Raw genomic sequence first — 24282 nt, 5'->3', positions numbered from 1 at the left:
GCCCCATTAGCTAAAGTGGTGCTTCAGGTTAAGAGCAGTTTCAGGTTAAGAACGGACCTCCGGAACGAATTAAGTACTTAACCCGAGGTACCACTGTAGACGAAAGGGCCCACTAGTGTCATCTAGTCCAACCCCCTGCGATGCAGGATTATTTATTTATTTATTTATTTAGCCCAATGCTGGGCACAAACCCACGAGCCTGCGCGACGGAAAGAAACGGGGGTGGCTGGGCAGGTGATCCGTAGGTTAGAGTCTGCTATTGCACGCCCCTTTATCCCCACTTCAGCATGGATTCCTTCTTTGGCACGCGCTCGCTCCTCTTCCCGCAGAGACGCGGTTCGCTCCTCGGCCGGCAGGGGGCGGCCGGCAGAGCCCCTCCTTCGGCGCTGCGCCATTGAGCAGCCTGGGAGAAAAGGAAGTGCGCTGCGCCGCCTCGCGTCCTTCCCTTCCCCGGCCTCCCTCCCGTTTTGCTGGGGACGAGAATGAGAGAGAATGAGCCAGAGAGACACCCTGGTGCATCTGTTTGCTGGAGGGTAGGTGCGAGCGGGCGGGGGCTGCCGGGGGCGCGCGCGGGAGAGGGAGGAACGTGTGAACGCAGCGCCTCTGCCTCTGCAGGAGCGCGAGAGAGATCCGCTCGGGGAGCAAGCGGGCCAGATCGGTTTGCTTGCACAAGGCCTGCCGGGGAGGGAAAAGGCGACTGGCTGGGGGTGTTAAGGGGACTCCCGGAGGGAAGCGGGCCTGCCTGGGGAGAGACCCGAGGCAGCGTTCCGGAGAAAACCTTCCCTTCTGCTTCTCGGTTGGGCTGCGGCAGCCGCGGTGCAAATGGAGTAGGAGCAGCAACTGCTGCAGGGTGGGGTAGGCGCTGAGGCTTGCATTCCCGGTCCCTCTGAAATCCGGCAGGGCTGATTTCCTGACAAAACAAGAGACGCTTTGCACAGGCACCCGGCCTGATCCAGCGCCAGAGAGGGGTGGGAAGGTAGCAAAGGAGCAGAATCTCTCGCCTTGTGTTGACTTTGGGCGGAGGAGCCTCTTCCTTCCGTATCTCTCTCTTCTCCCTCCCTCCCCCGCTTTCGCATCCTTAATTGGGAAGGCCGTGACGTCACCTTTTGGGGTTGTATTTTGCGCTTGGGGGAAAGGGGAGGAGACCGTGGTTCTGCACCGGTTGGTTTTGTGTGGGACTTAATTAAGCAACATTCTGCAATCCTGACCACAACTACTCAGAAGCAAGTTATGCTGAAGTTGGTGGGGTTTCACCTCCAGACAAGTGGGGTTAGGATTGCGCACACAGGTACCCTGAAGATGAAGGTGTCAATATTTGGATTATTTATGTAGAACGCCTTACTTCATGGTAGTACAGGAACAACCATTTAGGAAAAAAACCAAGCAAATTTTTCAGTGCATGCTGCTGAAAATGTCATAGAATTGTAGAGTTGGAAGGAATTTTTGTGTGTGTGTGTTTCAAATTATATTATGTGGCTTTCAGCTTTAAAAACCCACATCAGGGATGTGGAACCTCAGGCCTGGGGGCTGGGAGGCAAATGTGGCCCTCCTGGTCTCTACAGTGGTACCTCAGGTTACATACGCTTCAGGTTACAGCCTCCGCTAACCTAGAAATAGTGCTTCAGGTTAAGAACTTTGCTTCAGGGTGAGAACAGAAATCGGGCTCCGGCGGTGTGGCAGCAACGGGAGGCCCCACTAGCTAAAGTGGTGCTTCAGGTTAAGAACAGTTTCAGGTTAAGTACGGACCTCCGGAATGAATTAAGTACTTAACCCGAGGTACCACTGTATATGATTCTCCCCTCTGGAATCTCTGCAGGCCACCCCCCCCCAAGCCACCCTGCTTCCTAACACTCATGTTTTTGCATGGTTTAAAACATGTCTTTTACCTCTGACAATGCTGCTTAGGTCACTGGATGGTAGATAAAGAGGAGTTCGAATGCATGTGTGTAGAAACTTGCCTACTGTATAAAGGGAGAATTTACATTCATTCTTTATTATTTGTGTGCTGCCCTTCATCCAAAGATCACAGGGCAGTTCACCACATAAATTCATCATTCATCAGGTTTTACATATGTGGCAAGGAATGTGGCCCTCAAGCTCAAAAATAATAATTACCTATTCCTGGGCTAGACCCAACTTTTATACCTATTCACAGTTTAGTTTCTCTTCTATACTGTGGCCTGTTTATTTTGTGTTTCTAATTCTGCCAATTGATTCATGTAATGTGGTCATCTGCTACCCCCCCCCCCAAATTATCCTAAGGACACTTTTGTATATCCAGAGCCTCTGCTTTTCTATTCAGGAATAAAGCCCTCTTGATTCAATGGGGTTTGATTTTGTGTAAATGTGCATAGAGCTGGAATAATATAAGTTTTATGAACGAGGAAAGGCTTTTCTTCATGAGATGTTGCTCTTGAATAAGCCAGATTCCATTTATTTATTTTTTTATTTGTTTGTTTATTAAATTTGTATACTGTCCCTAATCTGTAGATCTCAGGGCAGTTCACAACATAAAAATACCAGATAGAAGCACAAATGTGTCTGACTTAAAAGAATTTCCATTCTCATAATTACTGGATTCATTTGGGTTCAGCTAATTGATAGGCCAAAAGGACACAAGAATGTGTTGTGTGTGAAGCTGAAGCCAAAGGAGGGGGAAGGCAATTGAAATGTTAATGTAATCTTATACATGTCTAAAATATACTGAATTCAGTGGGGCTGACTCCCAGGTAAGAATTGTAGCCTAGCAATGCAATCCCAACACCCATGTTGGTGGCTGAAGGAGGGGCATAGAGTGACACCTATGTTATTTTTATGATGCTTGTGAAATCCCACTCAACACTAATCACGCTTTTGGAGTGTTAACGGGGGAATCCTATTTCTCCAATACCAGGGGCCCAAAAACTTGCTTAAAGTACAATAAAAGATCCTGTGGCCCAGTAAGAATTACTAAATATTGCATGAAAGAAGCAAGTAGAAAAATATTGCATGAAAGAAGCAAATGCCCTAAGAGCAGGGTTTGCCTGGCTGCTGAACACCATTGGGGCAGGAAGCTTAAAATGGTGGGGACACTATAAATCTCTAAAAGGGAATGTAACCTTCCCCCACCACGCTCGCCTTTAGTATTTATCAAACACTTGCATGATCTGACAGAAGTAGGCAGAACAGTAAGCTGGAGAAGGATACCATTTGCTTTTCCTCCAAGTCTTAAAAATCTGATCTTGGTTTTGAGGGAACCAATCTGCAACTTGGGGTTTGTTTATTAAATTCACACCTAGCCCTCCCTCCCTCCCGCGGTAGCCCAGGGCAGTAAAAAAAAAAAGGGGTCAAAATAAAAACGCATTAAAAGAAATTCCAATATAAATGCTGGCTGGTGTTAAATAAGCAGCCCCACCCCCACCCCGGGACAAAAAACCCAACAAAACAACCCTGTTTGCTTGCAGATCCTCCCCTAGGCAGATGGAATTGGCTTTGGGGTGAAACCTCTGGCTTAAGGAGCATAAATCCTGTAAAGCCTAGGAACGATTTGAACAAGGCTCACTTCCTTTCCCTTTCCCTCTGGCCCAAGAGGACAGGCAGTCGAGTTGCAAAAGACCGGCGGCGTGCACAGCCCGTGCGTCCGTCCCCCTTTACCTGCAAGAGCCAAAGGTGGACAGATAGCGCTCTAATCCGGGCAGATAACGTTTGTGAGCCTTTCCTTGCTGCGGAATCCGTGTCTCGGCGCTCAGTATTGGGGGGGGGGGTATCAGCTCCCGAAAAGTCCAACGGGCATTGCTTGCTCCCAAGTAAGCACCGGCATAGGATCTGGCCCGGATTTAGGTTTGATGAGCTACTGGGGCCCTTTATATGTCCAGCTGTACTTTGTCAGCAAGAAATTGTCGCTGTTTTTTGTGCTGAATATATGCTATATGATAATTTATGGACCTAATAGGGATCTAAAGCCCTTTGCACATTACAAAATATGTATTTTATCAAAGTAATTGTTGAAATGAAATACGATTAAGAAGTATATTAATAGTGAAATACAATTAAATTTTGGGGGGCCCTAAGCTACAGCTTGTTTTAGCACGCTGTCTCCCTCCACCATAGCTTTTGCAAATGCGTCGGGTTCCTCCCCCGCCTCCTTCCCTTCCATTGATGCGCTGGCTGCGCTGAGCGCCTCCGATCACGTGCGCAAAGCCTGATTAAAGCTTGGGCCGGCGACGTCACGTCGCCGCGAGCCAATGGCGCCGTCTGTTTATATTGGGCCTCGTTTCGCGTTGGAAGAAGCGAGCGGGCCTGGCAGTTCGGTGCCCTGGAAGCTGCCTGTCGCTGCGTATCCCCGGCTGGGCGAGGAGGCGGAAGGAGGCGGCGGCGGCGGGGTGGCGAGTTCTCTGGGGCTGAGGCAGGAGGAACCGTTTGGGAGAGGGTCGTGTGGGGGCCCCTGAGCGCGGCAGGGCCGAGGCTGCTCCCTCCTGAGCTGCCTTACTCTCCGAGGTCGATGGCAGCGCTCCTGGCCCCGCGTCCTCCTCTCTCCTCAGGCTGCCCAGGAGCGCCGGGCGGAGGCTGATCCTCTCGCCGCCTTCCCCTCGAGTGTCTTCCTGGGACGAGCATGAGAAGATGAACCAGAAAGACACTTTCGTGCACCTGTTTGCTGGAGGGTAGGTGGGAATTGTCACTGGCCTTTTGCCCTTCTCCTCCACCTCCCCTTTTTCTCTCCCTCGTTCCCTTTCTATCGTTTCTTCACAACTCATACCTTCTCCCTCAGCATCCAAGTGCTGAGGGAAAACGAAACTTATTTGGTTGGGGTGACTGAGGAAATGTTAGTTCTTCTGCCCAGAATGTGCAGAACGGGATAGAGGAGACCCGTCTCGGGCGCCGGGAGACAGAACTGCTGTTTTATTGGGTTGATTTTGGCCTGCTTATTTAGATAATCTTTATGCATCACCAGTGGCGACTAAGTCAGCATTTCTAATAAATAGTTACAAGTGGGACCTGCAGGAAAATGTTGTCACGTATCGCCAGAATACAGTCCTCTATAGTGTTGGGAAGGGAGTGTTTTGGGTCAGATTACAATCTCCCTTCTCCAAAATACCTCCTATAATTTAAGGCTTTAACCATTTTCTTCTAAATTCTTTTGTCTCCCTGCTCAAGTGATTTTGACATTATGTAAGATGTGGCAACTCACCCAACATTGTGAGGCTGCGTTTGGGATTTTAAATTTGAAAATGTGTTCATGTCCCTAGGAAGTTTTCTGGGTATGTAGAAACTGCTGGGGTGGTGTGTTTTTTTTGGGGGGGGGGGTTGTTTCCAGAGTGATAGGTGTTCAGCCACCCAAATTTGCTGTGTTGGGGGGAACTGTAATCCTAGCAGAGCAGTGACATAAAAGTAGTAGCTTTTATTTTGATAAGGGAAAGGGAGGGATCAAGCATACTTCACATTGCCTGACACAGTGTTCTTCTTTCTAGATTGGCTTCATGGCATCTTGGAATAAATTTACTGTAATACTGTTGTCTTCTACATAACTAGTAAATAGGCCAGTCATACATACCTGGAATAAACCCATTAAACTCAAGGTGACATACTTCTGAGTAGGCATACATAGGATTATACTGTTAGGCAGCAATCCTGTGTATACATACATATCCTGGATATATATAGGAATAGGCCTCATTGAATACATCTGCACCTTTTTTAAAGGATCCTTTCTTTTTAAGGATTAGTTTGTAAGTATCTTGCTGACATTATTTTTCAAATAAATAAAGGCTTAGTGTTTTATTGTGTACTAAAAAAGCAGATATTTAAGTTGCTTTAAAGATAGGCCTTCTTGTATCCATAAGTAACTTTAGGGGTAGAGTTCAGGAGCTAACCTACAAAAGAATCTACTGTGACTGAATCTTGAAGGCAATGGGATGAATATGTATGGTTTTATGTCAATGTGGTAGGACTTGTTAGTTGTAAATGGAAACACTAGCCTTAACTCTCTGGAAAACTGCTTTGTGTTGGGTGAATGACACTGTGCTGTGTGGTCTCAGTTTTTCCAGGCAGATCTGAGTAGCAGGAGACCAATGTTATCTCATCTACTTTCCTGGGAAACACATTTGTTGTCCCTGTCCTTTTTCTGATAAGAGAAAATAGTATCTTAGCATTCCTTTTCTGAATGGTCACAGGTTTTACTATTCATCTCTTTTATTGTGCTGCTTTTGAACAGACCAACTACAAATATTTCTTCCTATTCTGTCTCCTCCACAAATGCACATTTTTCTACACCCCTTTTGTTTTGTGTGTGGATGAAAACCAGTGTTGTATAACTAGATAACGGGTTCAGAGACACATGACACTTGCTTGAAGCTAGTAATTTTCCACTTTTTTTGGAAGGTGGCTGAGCTAGAATCTGTTTTCTGCTTCAAGGTCCCATGGAATTGGCCAAAGTTCATATTGTGTAGAAGATACGGTAGAGACCTTAAGATTCTTGTTCTAGGAGTAGCAGCTGAACGTTTATCCCCAAACCCTGGATTGGCAGAGCTGCAGAATATGCATGTAGTCCAATGCATAGCAGAGTGAAAGTAACTCAGGGTCATCCGTCTCAACTATTTTTGTTACCTAGCTGCTGGGGAATGCTCTCTGGCATCATTTCTCGAGTGGCATGCTTCTCTCTCCCATTTTATCTTGACGACCGAATACACATAGCAGCTGTATTTCACTTGTATTGATCATTACGCTTGACTATACAGTATATATTTGAGATAGACAAAGGAGTTGATAATACCAAAACAGCAGCACCAAAGGGAAACATTGTTTTTTTCAAATCATATTGGCTTGTAAATATGTTAATTGGATAGTTTCTAACTTTGCTTGGGTGGTGCTGGTCTTTTGAAGCTTGTTTCAGGGAATTATTGGAGAAAGCTCCATTTTGCAGCGTATTCTCAGAAAACCTTACTTATTGCAAATATTTTTCTGACAACTTGTTCCCAATCTTTCTTGCAGTCACTTTCTCTCCTTTCTGCTATCCCAAGCTTTCTTGTCAAGGGAAAGGAGAAGAAGAAATGGCTGTAGGAAAGACTACCTTGTTCTTGTTCCCCCTTGCAACAACACCGACTCCCTTTCTTTTTCCTGGTGAGCCTGGGAAGCTTTCTTCCCTCACCCGTTTTCTTTGCCCAAAACTTAACTTTCAGTAGCAGCAATGGCAGGGAATGTACAATAAAGGAAGGGTGGAATTTGAGCATCCATAGGTCCTAAATGACTTACAAATAGATCCCTCCCCTGGCAATAGATATCACTAAGCTAAAAGTGGTAGTTTACTAGGACTTATTTCTTCATTTGTAATATATTTATTACATTTATATTTTATTATTTATTTATTTCATAAACGCTTATTGATTGCAAAAACCCCCCTCAAAGTGGTATATCCTACCTTCCCTCTAAGGAGCTCAAGGCTGCTTTCATGGTTCCCTCTCCCCTCTTATGATTTCACAACAACCCTGTGACACAGGTTAGATTGAGAGCTTAGGTCACCAGTTGAATCTAGGTCCTTGCAGTCCTAGTCAGACACTCTTGAGCGCTACACCACACTGCCTGGTAGCATGCATGCTCTCACTGGATCATCACCTTGTTGTGGTGAGTGGGCTTGCATGTTCCTATGACCCTTGTGAGTGAAGCCATTGGGAGTCTCGTACTCTCAGCAGGGTCACCCAAGGTGGTAAGGTCAAAGGGGAGGAGCTGGACAAGGAATGATCCAAAAAGTCCTCAACTGCAGAACAGGCGGAAGATAACAAGTGGTATGTTACAACGGCTGTGAAGGTGGGTGAAGACTGCAACAGATAAGAATCCACCAGTCGTCATGATACTCATGCATAGAGCTTTACTGCGAAGACTCTGCATTGGTCATCATGCACTGATCTACACACATAAAACAAATTCATGCACAGGTGTCTTCCAAAAACCCATCCCAAACCCAAACAAGTCCCATGGCGATCGGCAAATGGTAATGGGGGCAGGACCATAAAATTTGAAAGCCTTTAGTCATGAACCGGCACATGGGCAGTGGATATAGATTCAGTTGCTCTGATTCAAGGAATGTGGCAGTTGAGTAGCTCGGCAGCTGTATCCCATGGTTGAGCAGTCCTATTTAGGATCTACCCTGCTCACCCTGAATAGGGGGAGGGGCTAGAAAACATATCCTAAACATAGTCTGCCTCCCTTTTCCCCTGACCGCATCCAGTGGGGTCACCACCCTGTGGTCGTAAAAGACAGTTGAACTTTGGAACATGGAATATACGAACTTTGTTGGATAACACAGATAATGAACGTCTTGAACGCAGGACTGCCATCATTGCAAGAGAATTGTGACTTTTTAACATCGATATTGCAGCACTTCAAGAAACTCGAAGAGCAGGTGAGGGACAACTGAAGGAAGAAAAAGGAGGCTACACCTTCTGGAAAGGTCTACCTGAGCAAGAACTTTGAATACATGAAGTAGGCTTTGCTATCAAAAACAATCTTTTGAAACTCTTGTCAGAAGTCCCTACTGGCATTAATGAACAACTTTCAACCCTTGCCCAAAACCAACAGGCTACTATTATAAGCGCTTATGCACAAACACTGGATGCCGATAAAGACATTAAAGAATTTTTTTACTCTTAGCTGGATACCATCCTATCGGAGGCATCTGAGCTATCCTCTGGAGTGATTTTAATGCAAGAGTTGGGTGAGATTGGGTGAGATTTTGATCTGTGGCCTGGGACTATTGGGAAAGAAGGAATTGGCAACAACAACCAGAATGGAGGCTTACTTTTGACTATGTGCAGCGCACAATCTTGATATTACCGAAACACTCTTTCGACAAAAAATAAATTGAAAACATATGGAGGCACTCTCAATCGAAGCACTGGCACCTCTTAGACTATGTAATTGTCTGAGCTGAAGATCACCGTGATGTGCTCCTTCCCAGAGCTATGATGAGTGCTGATGATTGCTGGACAGATCACCGATTAATACATTCCATGATGGCTATCAAGATTATACCTCAACGCAGGCTTCAAGGAAGGAAACCAAGGTGCAAAATGAACACTCAAGCCCTGCAAGATCCTATTAAGCGGGATTGCTTCCAAATGACTCTTAAGGACAGTCTGCTTTTGGAGTTCCCTGACGACATCAAGGAACACTGGATCAAGCTAAAAACATCCATTATTGCAGCCTGTGAAAAATCTATTGGGTACCAAACCAAGAAACACCAGGACTGGTTTGATGAGAATGATAGTAAGATTGAATGTGTTATTGACAAGAAAAGGAAGGCCTTTCAGTTCTTGCAAAGAGAGAGAAATGGTGCTGCTAAGAAATAAACCTATGCCAACACTAAGACTGAAGTTCAAAGAAGAACCAGAGAACTAAAGAACACCCGATGGATAAAAAAAGTTAGAGAGATCCAGCACTTAGCTGACACTCATGATGTACAGAGTTTCTTTAAAGCCACAAAGACCATCTATGGGCCAATAAATCATGGCATATGCCCCCTATGCTCAACAGATGGTACCACACTTCTAAAAGGTAAAGAAGCTTTTGCACTGCACTGGAAAGAACATTACCAGCATCTCCTCTCACAAATTCCACAAATAAAAATAGGAAATGAGCTTGCAGTATCTCTAATGGGAGAGTTGTGTACAGCTGTTAACCATATGAAAAACAACAAAGCCAGTGGACCTGATGGGGTACCTGCCGAAGTCTTCAAAGTGGGCGGAATTGAACTTACACAATAACTTCACAAGCTCATTGAAAAAATCTGGGAGAAGAGATCCCAACAGACTTTAGGGATGCCAAAATTATTAATCTCTTTTTAAAAGGTGATAGAATCCACTGCGTCAAGACATCTCTTTATTAGCTGCGGCTGGCAAAATTCTTGCAAGGATCTTAGCAAACCGTCTCCTAACAATATCTGAGGCTACCCTTTCTGAATCCCAAAATGTTTTTTTACCTTCTAGGGGGACAGTGGATATGATTTTTACTGCTCAACAGCTTCAAGAAAAATGCAGAAAGCAAAACCAACCCCCAAATATGGCGTTTATTGACCTGACTAGGGCCTTCAACACTGTAAATTTTAATGTCCTGTGGACTGTCCTGAAAATTAGCTGCCCAGATAAATTTGTGAACATCCTTCAGCTGCTCCATAATATGACAGCAACAATAGCAGATAACAATGGCTCTCAAAGTGAACCATGTACAGTGGGATCAAGTATTAAACAGGGTTGTGTTATCACCCCAACTCTATTTTCATTGCCATGATTCTGCACTTTGTTGAAGGGAAACACCCCACTGGAGCGTAATGCTGGTGGTCAACAAAAGTGGTTTAAAGACTCTCTCAAGGCAAATTTTAAAAATGTAGTATAAACACAGAGAATTGGGAAGCAATGGCTTGTGAGCGCTCCAATTGGAGAACAGCCTTTACCAAAGGTGTCATGGACTTTGAAGACACTCAAAACTCAGGATGCAAGGGAGAAACGTGCTAAGAGGAAGGCACACTTGGCAAATCCACACCGTGATCAACTCCCGCCCAGAAACCTGTGTCCTCACTGTGAAAGGATGTGTGGATCCAGAACTGGCCTCCACGGTCACTTACGAACTCACTGTTAAGACCGTGTTCATGAAAGACAAACTTACTCGGCTACAAGTGATCACTGAAGAAGAAAGAAGGCATGTGTGCTGCTTGAGCTGTGAGTTAAATGTGTATAGGATTATACAACAAAAGTAACATTAAGAAATAGTTTGTAGTGGTCACATTGCAAAACATTTCTCTTTTCAGCACGGTGGTATTACGCAAAGGTTGAACGTTGTGATGTTGCCGTGCTCTGTATATGTGACTTCCTCTCCTTCTCAGAATATAACTCTTCACTATAAACCACTTTTTCAGGTGTGTGAAGTCAAACTGAAGGCATCTTAAGCCTTAGATTTAGACTTGAGGCATATTTTTCTAGAAGGGAAACTTATGATAGAGCAGATATAATCTAAGGCAGGCCTGAGGTATAATGGCTTCAGACTTCTGGAGAAATCAAATTGTGCCCATCCACCATCGGAATACGGCTCTGTTGGTGGAACAGATTCCTCTTCTCTACTGCAGATGTTCCACCAATATCTGTTCTAGGGGGTTGAGGGACTCTCTTCAGTAGATTTGGGCTGCTTGGGGAACTGCAGTGGAGAAGGGACAAAAGGGAAAGTCCACCATGTGACATTAGAAGTCACCCTTCATTTAAAGCAGATAGATAAAAGTGTTTATAGGACTAGAAAGCTGTGTTGTGGGGGAAGGGGACCTTTATCTTCTAAATGCCTGTCTCTTTTTTTTAAAACTATCTTGACAACAGTAGGCTTCTTCCTGTGTTGCTGTACAAATATGATTTTTGCCTGGGCTTTCAGCAGCTTGTATGGCTAATCATTTACTTGTGGATTTCTGAAGCTTGATGGTTGCCTGGATGTAGTAAATTTCTTACAGCCCATTACTATGGTCTGTTGCAGGAGGTTGGAAGTGAGCTTGGATGCAAGCAGTTTCTGCCAATAATGTCCAGAGCCTGACACCTGGATTGTTTCATTATTGTAGCAATATAGTACGTGTTGTGGAAAGTCTTCCTTGAGTTGGATGTGAGCAAAGAGGGACTCCTATAAGAATATTGAGTTCTGTGTTCAATTCTTCATAAATGTCAACAGTGTCTCCCCTCCCCTCTGTATATGTGCAAGTCTGCAATTAAAAAACCCCCGTCAGTATTAAGACTCAAATCCTGATACCAAATTCCATCATTTATAGTTCCTTCCTAAAAGTGATACGATTATTCCAACCATGAATCTGTTTTTGACTTGGTTTTGTGGCTCTCATACCACAGCTATCCAATTAAAGAAATAATGCCTCTTAAGATAGTGCTTGCCACCTGCAGGTTTTAGAAATACGCATGTTCAAAATAAAGTTTTTACAGCTCTTCTTTAGGTCTGTCTGTTAACTTTGCTTTATAGGTAACTATTACCTTAACTGTCACAATAAGATTCTTGTTAGAGTTGGACTTTCCTTCCAGGGTCATTTGAGGTTGATGAAAAACCTGATATGGTTTATGAAAATTAGAAATGCAGTTTTGCTTAATATTGGTGTTGGCTCAGATTATTTGAGTCATTGCTAACTTCTCAGAAAAACAGAGTTTGTCTTGAAAATAGTACCAAAGCTTTGACTGTTCTTACTTTACTTATATTAGGATTTTTTAAAAAATGAATGTCATTTTGAACCTTACCTTTCCTGCCAAGTATCAGCAAACTTAGTCCTCATATGTTTCACCATCTGCATCTCTAAATGATGCACTGGTGCCATGTCTTGGGCCATTGATGTAGATAGCATTTTTTTTTAATCAACAAATTCCTCTATGAGGAGGGTTTACTTTCATAGCTCCAACCAATAATGGAATCTCCATGTTCATAACACTATGAAGTTTCAGGGCAAACAGAGTGGTTATCTCTTCCTTGATGTTCATTGTGCTAGTTGTCTGGTGGCATCTCACTGATCGCTCGCAGAAATAGCTCTCATTTCATTAAAACTTTAGCTTGATCCAGGAAAGCAACTCACATTTTTATGTCCATGTAAGCTAACCAATAGATGAATACTCCTCTCATAGATCCAGCAATAGCTTGGTAGTTTTTTGTTTCATTTATGAATCACTTACCAAGGAGCATCCTGAATCGATTCAACACATAATAACACACCTTTAAAACAATTACATTTTTTTTTAAAAATGATTAATATAGTTTAAAGCAACAGCGCACACATAAAATCAATTTAGTTCCAAATGCTATATGTATTTTAAAAGGTTTGTTGAAAGAGGAACATCTATAGCACATTCTGGAAAAAACATACAGAAGGCTTCTGATATCCGGTGGGAGGGAGTTCCGAAGGGTAGTTGTCACCATACTAAAGTGCTTAGAGAGGAAGCAAGGCAGTGAGTGGTACTCAGTTGGCAGATAATGTATTGAAATATTACATAGTTGTCAATGGGTGAAAGTGCAAATATTTTGCACCAGGTCCTATAGGTGTAATTTAGATGTGTTGACATCTTAAACTGTGCACAGTAGTGGACTGGCAACCAGAATATATATATTTTGGTACCAGCAAAATGTGTGTATTTGGCCTGAAATGCCTACACTCAGCCTTGTTGCTGCATTCTGTGGTTGTTGCAGCTTCCAAACAATCTGAAAGGGAAGCCCCGCTTTCAGAAGCTCATATATTTTAGAGCTGCTTTGAGTGTTACACAAAATATGGGAAGGAGAGCTAATATAAGAGTAGTTTGTATGCTTCAACTCTACAATTCCATGATTCTGTAATTCTTTGATTTCTTTTCACTTGATACACAAAATACATAAAATGGAGGCACAGGTTGATGACTACTCTCCCTTCATTTTTGTATACTCATTAATTTTTTAAATAAACTATCTGTCCCACTCACAGTAATTAGCCCTGAACCTGGCTGATTATTGACAGGCTAAATAATGGAGACAATGTGTATGCATACACATAGATTGTAAAGCACTCTGTAAAAGAGCTGTAAAGCAGAGAATAGGATGAAGTGCATCCAATGACTCTTTTTATGCATAAATGCATAACTGATCTTTTAAGTTTCAGCTCTGCAAACTGACCTTGAAATGTGGGAGTTAAGCTTGTTTCCTGAGATACTCTTACTCATAATGAGTTCTGTTGCCTGTTTCAAAGGTTTTGTTAGATGCAAGAAAAGGTATAAAGAACTGGGAAAGGGAACTTACTATTTTGTTTTCTTCATTTGGTATTGCTCATGTTCTTTAGCTGTTCAGCTAGCACAGTTCATATATTTATCTGTGCTGGTCACTGAGCTAAGTCAAACCCAAATAATATTATTAACACTTCATGTTGTAGAGATAATGCTCTGCTAATGCAGTTAAAATAGCTTAATGCTATGTGATAACAGAAAATAGGAGCTATTGAACATTTTAAACTGACTGCTTATTAAGAGTCCAACCTGTAATAAAAAGTATTTGTGGCTGTATATGTATAGATTTTGTTTGCAGTACTGCTGGCACCTGTTTGTCTTAATGACCTTCCAGGTTGATGCAGACAAATCACTTGTTGCTTCCTTTGCTATATTTCTGGTAACAAGCTTGGTAAATAAACAGTCCAGGTAGGAAAAAAGAATCTTTCAATATAGAGTCCCCCATGTTCTGTTAAGAGTAGAAACTTTAGTCCCATTTTAGGCACCTGGCTGTCTGACTAATTCGTACAGAAATAACATTTGTTTTCTTTTAGAGCTCTGTTGAACGCATTCAGTTTTTGTGTGCAGATCTTATTTTGGGAAACTTCATTTTAGAAAAAACATGTACCTGAAGTAAAAAATGCTGGGCAGTAAACATATGTATATATGTGTAAAATATGTTTAGTTCTTTGTACCAAATGATTCCAGTTCCTTGTAGCTCAGACAGAAAGCAGTTCATTCTGTGTTGTTGAAACTAGCAGCTTCAGTTCTTCTGATACGGTCCATTCATGAGGCTGTACCACCAGAGAACGGCATCAGAAGCTGTTGTTAAACCAGATTAACCTATTTGACTACCTAGTCCAATGTTTCCCACTTTGGCTACAGTGTTTTACATTGTTCTAGATTCTCACTTCTTTAAGTATGGAACAGCCACATTAGGATGTCACACTAAACTAGTGTAACATCAGCAAGCATAGTTAAATCTCTGGTTTGTGTCCCCCCTTCACTTCATCTTCCCTAGTTTGACTGTCAAGAGGAGTGAAAGCTTCCAGATTCCTCCTTCCAATCACACTGGGGAGGAGGAAGCATGAGAGCCCAAGGCTTCCTTACACTTGTTCATGCCTAAAGTGGCATTCAAGTGTGAAGTTTTATCTAAGTAAGCAGCCTATAATTTTGATCATTTGGAGGAAATTTAATGTAACAAAACAGAATTATAAATGGAGGGTAAAAATAGGTCCCAGGCGGCAGGGTTCAAAGGCAGTTCTGAAATATTATTCTGTATAGATCACACAAGTAGTTGTTCATAAAAGCATCTCATAGTCAGAAATAGTAAAATAATATTAAAAGGCTGCATGACGTGGTATCATTTACTGTAATTGAGAGAATGTCTCTTCACCAGAGGGTAAATCACATGAATGAAGTTGAAAATGCACATTGTAATTCATTTCTGTTTATAAACTTGGAAGCTTACTTGATGCTACTTTGGTGTTGGTGCAAAGACAAGATAGTTGAAAGGGTTGGTAAAGTGATACATCTAGGTCACTGGCATGAAACGTAATCTAGATGAGAGTTTATTGTTGTCTTTATGCCTCAATTAACTATGCTTGACTGTTCGCTTGTAGACCTAATGACAGACCTAATGACAAAAGCCTATTGCTCCTGTGCTGCTCACAAGCAAGTGTTATATCTTTAAAAATGCAGAAATTTAATCTACTTGGTTTTCATGAGGAGGCAGATTCCAATTTGAAGGACACTTGAGCAGCAAAGAGCATTTGACTGATAGCATTCTGCAACCATTAGGGGACCACAGTTTTTGCCTAGGCTCAATATCCAAGCCAAAAATTGTGGTCACCAGGTTGTTTTCCCGCCTTCTCTACCAGCTTAATTTAGATTGCCTTTACCAAGGGAGCTAGTCCCCTTTTCTTTCATGAAAAAGGGGCAGGGAGCAGAGAAATTATGGCAGCTTTGACCACTGCTTGGCAGAGGTGCCTGTAGTGACCTCACCAAGCTGTAGTCAAAGAGCAGGATCCTTGGCCACACATTTGCCAAATAACTTCTAGACTTCCTCTGATACTTAAGCTGGGGGAAGCAGCAGGCACAGCTCTTGGGATGATTCCCATCCATCTTCACAGCTTCATGCTTGGGAGGGACAGTGGTTGCTTGCCAGCAAGCTATAGAGCATTCACCATGATGGAAGGTGGCAAGTGAAAAACAGAGATGCCTATAGTTTCAATTTGGTTGGCCCTTTCAGCACCAAAGGCCTCAAGAATTAGAGCTTTCTAAATTTTAAGAATAGCATTGAACATGCCTCAAATTAAGGGTGCACATTTTATTTTTGTAGCACAATATTTGAATATGTCCACTGTGCTTTGTTGGCTTTCTATTTTTGCTTATTTTCTGGCAGTTTTTCATGTGCTGCTGTGGTGTATTTGAACATATGCCAAGTTACAGTAGTTTGTTACTAGAATAACTAGTCCAAGAAACTAAACATTTACACAGCAGGCAATTTTCTGCATTCATGTGTTGTAGCCTCCACCCCTCCATCTCTGAGATGCTCTGGCACTCCCCACTCAGCCCTGTACCACTTTTTCATTCTTAATAAGATGTACAGCTATGAGCTGGGGGTTTTTTTTGATGGGTATTTCACTCATTCTTCTTTATTTCTGCTGCCACCACAGATAATACTTATCTAAAGACTTTACTTTTGAGAGAGTCAAGTAAGAGACATGCAGTGTAATGACAATTGATTTGTTAAAGAGAAATAATAAACAAAGTTTATATGATTATTTGAGGCATATGATTTTGTTATCTTATTACAGATGTAATAACATCTTATTGTTAATTGTTATCTTATTACAGTGACATCAGTTGCTATTATAATGCTTTCCCTATAGTTCTTAACTAACAAACCCTGTTTCCCATCCTCCACCAACTTTCACACCCTTTCTCAGCTCCACTCTCCTCTCCACTGACTCTCAAGTGTCATACCCCAACATTGAAAACCCCTTTCAAATGCTCATCCAATCATCACTCATCACCAGCATTCAAAAGTCTTTCTCTACCCCTCCCTAACACTATCGTAATTCTTCTAATATAGCACAGTATTGCATGCAAAATCATATAGGAAAACACTGGAACATTGTATGATGCAATTTTAAACAACTGAACTAGAAAATCTAATTGTATATCTTTGGTAACTTAAAAGAAGGTTGAGAGAATGCAATCGATTTCAGCTTGAGTTAGATCTGATAACGAATATTAGAAGCCTTAGCTATTCAGCCATATTTACAAGATTAAGCTAATGATAGAAATTAAATACTGAATGCTTATGAAAGTAGCTGTCAACAAAGAACTTTTTTTAAAAAGAATGAGTTGCAATCTTTAGTTGTTTCAGTACAGAAGCAATACTGAAATCCATATTATCAAACAATTTGCTGAGGATTTCTTACAGGAAGTGCATGTCTCTGTTAAATGTCGTACATGCATGCACTGCCTACAGAGAGCATAACACAAGGGCAATACTTCACCAAAGCTTTGCTACTTTTGGAAGGAAGCATTCCTCTGCCAAGAGTCTTGCCACAGTTCCTGGCTATCTTATACCATCTTGTAAAATTGCTTGATTGTAGACATTGCACATTCCTTGATGGCTTACTATTTTTTTCTTCTTCTTTGCAGATGTGGGGGCACCGTAGGTGCGATTCTGACATGTCCCCTAGAAGTTGTAAAAACACGGCTGCAGTCTTCCTCTGTTACACTCTACATCTCAGAAGTTCAGCTGAATACTGTGAATGGTGCCAGTGTTAATCGTGTAACTAGAGTTTCCCCAGGGCCTCTCCATTGCTTAAAGTGAGTACCAACCCTCCTTGAGTTTTCCTGTTTTTATGTCTGCTGAAAGGTGCCCTTTTGCTATACAGTGGTACCTCGGGTTAAGAACTTAATTTGTTCTGGAGATCCGTACTTAACCTGAAACTGTTCTTAACCTGAAGCACCACTTTAGCTAATGGGGCCTCCTGCTGCTGCCGCGCCGGCGGAGCATGACTTCTGTTCTCATCCTGAAGCAAAGTTCTTAACCCGAGGTACTATTTCTGGGTTAGCGGAGTCTGTAACCTGAAGCCTATGTAACCTGAAGCATATGTAACCCGAGCTACCACTGTATACCCTTATGCCCCTTGAAAAGAGAAAATGATATAAGGAAAACTTCAAATAAGACATGCTGGAGATGCACTTCATCTGCTGTAGGTAGTCTTCCCTGGCTTATCTTTACTCCTCTGACCTGCAATGTGAGGTTCTGCAGGATTTTGATATTACTGTAAAAAAGTGACTGTCTTGGGTTATATGGTAAACCAGAGGACTGTACACAGTATCTTATGTTGGTTTATTTATTTGCTTTATATCCCATCCTTCTTCCCAGAGGAAGGAGCCCAGAGCAGCAGACACAGCCAATCACAAAATATATTTTTTAAATACTAAAAACAATTTTAAAACATTCTAAAAAGCAGTTTAAAACATTCTCAACCAGTTATCTCAGGGTTGCCAAGAACAATGTCTTTCAGCCATAACATGCCTAGGTAAACAGGAATGTTTTTAAATTTCTCTTGAAAGCCAATAATGAGAGAGAGACACACATCTTACTAGGGTGGGCGTGTCACAGATTCCTGTCAAGGGTCATCACAAAACGAGCAATAAATGACTTTTCTTCTGTTATCTTTATGGCACCTTCTTTTGAAGTTGGTTGCTTCTGAGCTTGAGTTTTCAGGTTTTAGAAAGTAAGCTCCAGGTCACGGTTTGTGCACAACCGCCCATACTTAAGACAAGGTGCAATCCTATTTGCTGACAAGAATGTGCCCTGCCAGCTGAAACCCACCATTTTGATCCATCTTTAATGGGTACCAAAAACAAAAGTGTCTGATTACTGTTCTCTGATATACTTGACATGGAAAAAAGGGGTCTTGCCTTCTCCATTTCTTCTTGCACTGATAGCTGATTGTTGACAGTAATTCATACTGGATACCCTGGAATCTCTGGATGTTAGTGTTAACTATTGATCTATATTTCATTCACACTTTTGAAGGTTAAATATTTGCGGAAATGGTTGTCTTCTGGCTTGAGCAAATTTAGATTTCTTGAAGGAAACTAAGTCCTTGAAATGGAAAATAATAATAATGGCCTGTTGCACAGTCCTTTGCATTTTGGCTTCCTGTCTTGTGATACAATTGGTCTCTAGAAAGAATTCTGTAACAATATTTCGGAATCATAATTCTATCTCTTCAGTGTGACAACTGTCTGGCCATCAACCCAGTTTGGAGCATAGCATGACTGCCTCCTTCCTACATACATTCTTGGGTGTTAAGACTACCTCTTGGTAGTTCCATCACCCTCAGAGGATGAGGGAAGGAGTAATCCAAGAGAGGGCATTTTCTGTGACAGCCCCTAAATTGTGGAATTCCTTCCCCACAGGTGAGCATCTGGCACCTTTAATGTACACTCAGGTCCCACTTATCAAACACAATGCATTGTTGATTGTTGATTAGGCGAGCATTTGCATAACAAGCTATTCCATTGCAAAGCTAGTCTCATAGTGGTGGGGACCTTGCTGTGTCCCTCCCTCCTTGGCAGGGCAATTGGTTTATTCCACCCTTTCCTTGCTTGGTGCCCTCTATATGTTTGGGGCTGTAACTTATCAGGCAGGTGTTGTCTAAAATGTCTGGAGGGCAGCAGGGGAAAAGTCTGTAATAGGCTGCAAACTGTTTCTCACCGTAGTTTAAAGAAATCTGAAGTGGTCTGGCTATCAGACAAATGAAAGATTGCTGCTGATTTGAGTTAAGGTGCGACAATGAACAACCACTGCATGAAGAACCCAAGTGTTGCTATTTTTGAAATATGTTTATTAATTTTTGAGAATACAGCGTTGTGTTCTTGAATTTTCTTTGCAGCTTGAGGTGTAGGATCTATAACATGGAATGATTCGGGCATCTTTCAATATGAACTGTGAACAGTTTATGTTTCTGTAGTGCTTATGTAAGTAGGATTACAAATTTAGATCTGAGTCCAAAGGACAAAACGGTTCTGATAGAAAAGTGCAGAGAAATCATTTGGCAGAAAACCCATAAAGAAGTAGTAGATTAAAATGTATTTTCATCAGTATTTCTCAGACAGTAAGCGACTTGTACAAATTTGTTTTACAGATTTGTTTTTAGCTAATAGTTGTGTTGAACTAGGAAGTCCTACTTTGGGCATTCTGTCTTTTCAGTCCCAGCCACCTCATCCCATCTACAACATGGATAGGTAATAATGACCTGTCTTACAGTGTCATTGTTAGAAGAGGGATCCATTGTAAGAAAAGAGGGATCCATCCTCCTGTGCTGAGAATGGGCTGATGGGTTGTCTTCAATCATGCTGCCTTTTCTAAAGTTTTCTAAAAGCATAGGCAACTGTGGGGTACTGAGCCTTTCATACTTCACTCACTTTAATTATTTGTGCTTATGGGACTGAGAAATGTTAAGGAGTGGCAACTAAAGTGCCTGGAAGGCTGCTGTATTCCTCATGGGTCCCCCCCCCCTAGTTGTAGAATCAGGATCTGCACCCTGTGGGATACTTAATGGTGGCATGCTTGACAATTCCAACCTGAATGAAAGTTTGTCTTTTAAGATTAAGAAATGGCTTTAAACATAACAATGAAATTAACTACAATTCCTGCAGTATCTTTCATGTATTGCTTGCTGTACTGTTTGTTGTTGGTGTTGTGCAGTGACATACTCCATAGTTAAGATTGCAAAATCATACCTTACATAATGAATCTTAGATGCATTGGTATTCAGGAATCCAGCTGTGCAACATACCTCAGACCTCTCAGCGGTGATTACAAATGGCACAGTGTAATTTACAAGCAAATCCTTTTTAAAACTACATGCTTCAAACGTGACTTCTGATCTTGCACTTGGATAGAAGAATGAGGCAGAACGAGATTTTTATTCTAGTGCAGCCTGCATAAATAAACTGAATCTTTAAACCACTGTGTTGAAATGAATGTAGATACTTGGATTAGTTCAAACAGTTCCAAGTGAATGTCTCTTGCAACATTGTTTGTAGATTGCTTAGTTTTTTATGTCATTAACCTGTATTTCTGTTTGAACAAGAAGTGCTTTAAAGAAAATTTGACATTATTGGACACTTTAATCTGTATTGATAAGCATAATATGGTGCATATTGCAACATGCTGATTAGATAACAAGTTTGGCTTTGAACCTAAAGTTACCTGAATTCATCCTGAATTCCTAGTGCCCTTGGAGCACTATATTAAGTGCCGTGTCTTGTTCCCTGATACGTGTATTGTCTAACTCTTCTCATCCACCTTTAAACAAATTCTGTGCTGACTTCTTAGGAAATGTGATTTCTCTTTAAAGGCACTTTTTGATGTGGCCAGTTTTTATTTTTTATTTAACAAAATTTATAGGCGAGTTCCCGTTTACACGGAGGCTATGTTCTGAACCCTCACATGCATCAGTGAAATTGCTTGAAATGAGGAGCTACCTGTCAGCTCAACAAAGCTCTGCTGTTGCACACAGAAGAAGATTCCCCACACATCATTTGAGTTGGTCAAGGAAGCCCTGCTGTCCCTCTGACTCACCAGGAGACTCTCCCTGGAGCCTAAAGAGGATGTCCACTTCAGACTGGGGAGGGTCTGCTTGCCAGCTGGCAAAGCAGTGGGGCTTTGCTGAGACTCATCAGGTCTCTTCCCCCACTTCTGGCTTTCTGGGGCTACATGTGAACTAAATGATGGTGTGTGGGTGGGTGTGCCTGTACTGCTTGATTTTTTAAAAATTTTTTTAAAAAAATCCTCCAAGTAGTTTGCAGTAATAATAATAGTTAAAAACAGGTATTAAAAATAATCAAAAAATAATCATAAGAAGCAGGAGCTTGTCCTGTTCTCTGTAAAAAGGTCATTCCTCAGGGCAACCAAGGGAGACTAATTCCAATGGCCAGGCATGAGCCCAGACTAGAACACGTCTAACTAATATGTGTCATCCAAGAACAGTTGCAGCTGCCCCAGCTCTTAGCAACTGCAAGTTTAAATTATTCTTGTATCCCACCTTTCCTCTAGTTAGGAGCACAGGGCAGCCAGCAACACAAAATTAAACAATTGTGCAAGAATAAAATCACCAGGACCATTCATAAAAGCACATTAAAATCAGCAGTGACGTTATGTGTTGTACTTTTAGCCCTGGTTCCCTGCATGCGAGTAATTGTAGGGTAGACTCAAGAACAGTTAAGTCAGCATTCTCAAACTGTGGACCAGCGCCACCAGTGGGCCTCAAGACCACAGTATCCTGTGGTTGGACAGATACTAACAGCAGCTGCTCTCTGCATGCACAGTGCATACACAGGAATGGTTGTTGCTTAAGGAGCGAGGCTGCAGCAATGCAGCATGCAATGCAGGAAAAAAGAAGTGAATGGTGTGGCTGGGAGTGAGAGTGGAGGAAGAACTATGGAAGGTGGTGGTGGGGAGTACTTGCTCACCATAGTTCAGAACTCTTTGTAGACAAGATCCCCAGTCAGACAGGGGTGGGATTATGTAATGCATGGAAGTTGTGCTGGGCTGGGATCCTGTCTACAAAGAGTCCTGCAATGAGCATGGGATTTGCTTAAAAAAAGGAAAATGTACAAAATTACAAAAGAGCCCCCAACATTTGTTTAGTTTCTATGGTGTAGAAAAGTGCTGTGTATACATATGCCTGTTTGTATATGTTTAGTGCTTCAAAATAAAATTATTTGATTCAATATAACTTCAGTATTCCTAAATATGTAAATTATTACATGTGTGCTTCTTTTGCAGAATGATTTTACAGAAGGAAGGCCCTCGCTCACTTTTCCGGGGATTGGGTCCTAATTTGGTAGGCGTGGCTCCATCCAGGTAAAATGAACAAATGTTATCATAGCTTATTTAGGATTAGGTGATGTGTAGGGTTTTCCAGAGTAATTATGTTATCACACACAAAAATCTTCTAATACTTTTCCTTCTTTTGAAGCCACTGGGCAACATTTTTGTGGGGTCAGCGGATGATTTGACTCCAGATTTTGCTGAGGGAGGCAATTCCTGCCATTTCCTTCGCCACCAGCCTCCAAACAATACGTTTATTGGACCAACAACATTTTCACAAAATGAGCATGCTTTTTGAGTTGAAACATGCCCCATGGTTGTCAAATGTATTTTCCCCCCTTTTATAATCAATTTTAACTTGGTGGTGTTGTGTTCCCCCCCAAGCATAAAGGCGATTATATACCATTTTTGCTGAAGAAAGACTGGCAGAGCAATGTTAACATTGGGCTTGGAGGACCAGTGCATCAAATTTGTAGTTGCATTCAAAGCCCTGTGAGTTTGCACTGACTAGAAGCAGAAGTGCAGAGCAGTGCTGCCTTCTATATTGCTATGCCTGTGCTGGTGGCTGAGTGACCTGAGTTCTGGGTCCATTGGAGGATCCATGGGGATTTGAATCCAAAGCCCCTAGTGCTTGTCACCTGAATCTCCCCATTTCAGGGCTTTCCACTTGCTATCACCAGTGATAGCTTTCCACCTGTTAGGCTGCAGCTGTGATCTCTGCCATGGTGAAGCCCATCACCACTCTTCTCCTCTGCTGGTGGAGGCCAGCAGAGCAGCACCTAGTTGGCATCCTACCCCCGACTTCTCCCCAGCAGTCAGAAATACAGGGCTAGGATTACACTGTGAAACTGATGTGATTTCATTTGGAGGTCGACAACAAGTCCTAGAGGTTTTCTGTTTTTTATGCTGTACAAAATACTCAAGTGAAACAGAAGAATAGACTTAATGGAGATAATTTGTTGCTTTGTTTCTGTAGAAGACAATAAATGTATGGAATGAGCAATGGAAAAAAATCATTAGATTGTAATGTCAAAAGTGCTGGAGGCATATGCCAAGAAACAGCTGTTCTGTGCATGAGTCACAGTGGCTGCACGCCCAGTTTTGGATGCGCACTAAGAGGCAGTGATCTGTTTCCTCTGAATTCACTCCAGTCACCTTTTGTACGAAATAAAGATTTGATTCTGGCAGGTCCAACTTTCAGCCCACTCTCACTCGGTTGCTGGGAAGCACTTTAGGCATCATGAATGTATTCAGACATGATATTATTCTAGGTAGTTTCTTTGCTTTGTGTGCAACATATTGCTTTTTCAGTACTGTATCATTTCCATTTTTGATATTGCTCTGCTTAAAGTTTCCATAATGCTAAATACTGTTTGCTTTTGTTCTGCTTTAAGCTGTTGCCACGTAGGCAAATAATTGTAGTTGTTTGGTAAGCAGAGGGAAGAAGGACCATTTGTATATCCTTAAAACAAAGTGTAGATTACAATAGTGGGCTAATACAGCAGTCCCAGGCATCTTGTGTAAAAAAAATCATTATGGCTGGTTTTAATGGAATTGTGTCTACAAAATAACACTGTAAAAACTTTGTTTTGTTCCTCATTCAGAAATTGCAGCTGTATCTGATTCCTTCACAGCCATTCTCTTTGCTTCTTAATATTAAAACCCTGACTTTAGGGTTGGAATTCA

The 24282-nt window shown here is 42.0% G+C and overlaps 1 protein-coding gene across 2 annotated transcripts in view; it reads left to right on the top strand.

The window, feature by feature from the left end:
• Positions 1 to 371: 371 nt before the first annotated feature.
• Positions 372 to 24282, top strand: part of SLC25A36 (solute carrier family 25 member 36) — a 41045-nt gene continuing 17134 nt past the window's right edge. The window contains exons 1-3 of one of the 2 annotated variants that reach the window (XM_083504686.1): positions 372 to 533; positions 17394 to 17564; positions 22552 to 22629. In XM_083504686.1, coding sequence (XP_083360812.1) covers positions 493 to 533; positions 17394 to 17564; positions 22552 to 22629 — 290 coding nt within the window. In that variant the 5' untranslated portion in view covers positions 372 to 492. Of the gene's footprint in view, positions 534 to 4186; positions 4641 to 17393; positions 17565 to 22551; positions 22630 to 24282 lie in introns of those variants that run through there. The other variant, XM_083504685.1, reaches the window with a different exon arrangement.

The sequence above is a fragment of the Podarcis liolepis genome (assembly GCF_965112155.1).
Source record: "Podarcis liolepis genome assembly, chromosome: 5".
Taxonomy (NCBI): domain Eukaryota; kingdom Metazoa; phylum Chordata; class Lepidosauria; order Squamata; family Lacertidae; genus Podarcis; species Podarcis liolepis.
This window is presented reverse-complemented; position numbering and strand designations above follow the sequence as displayed.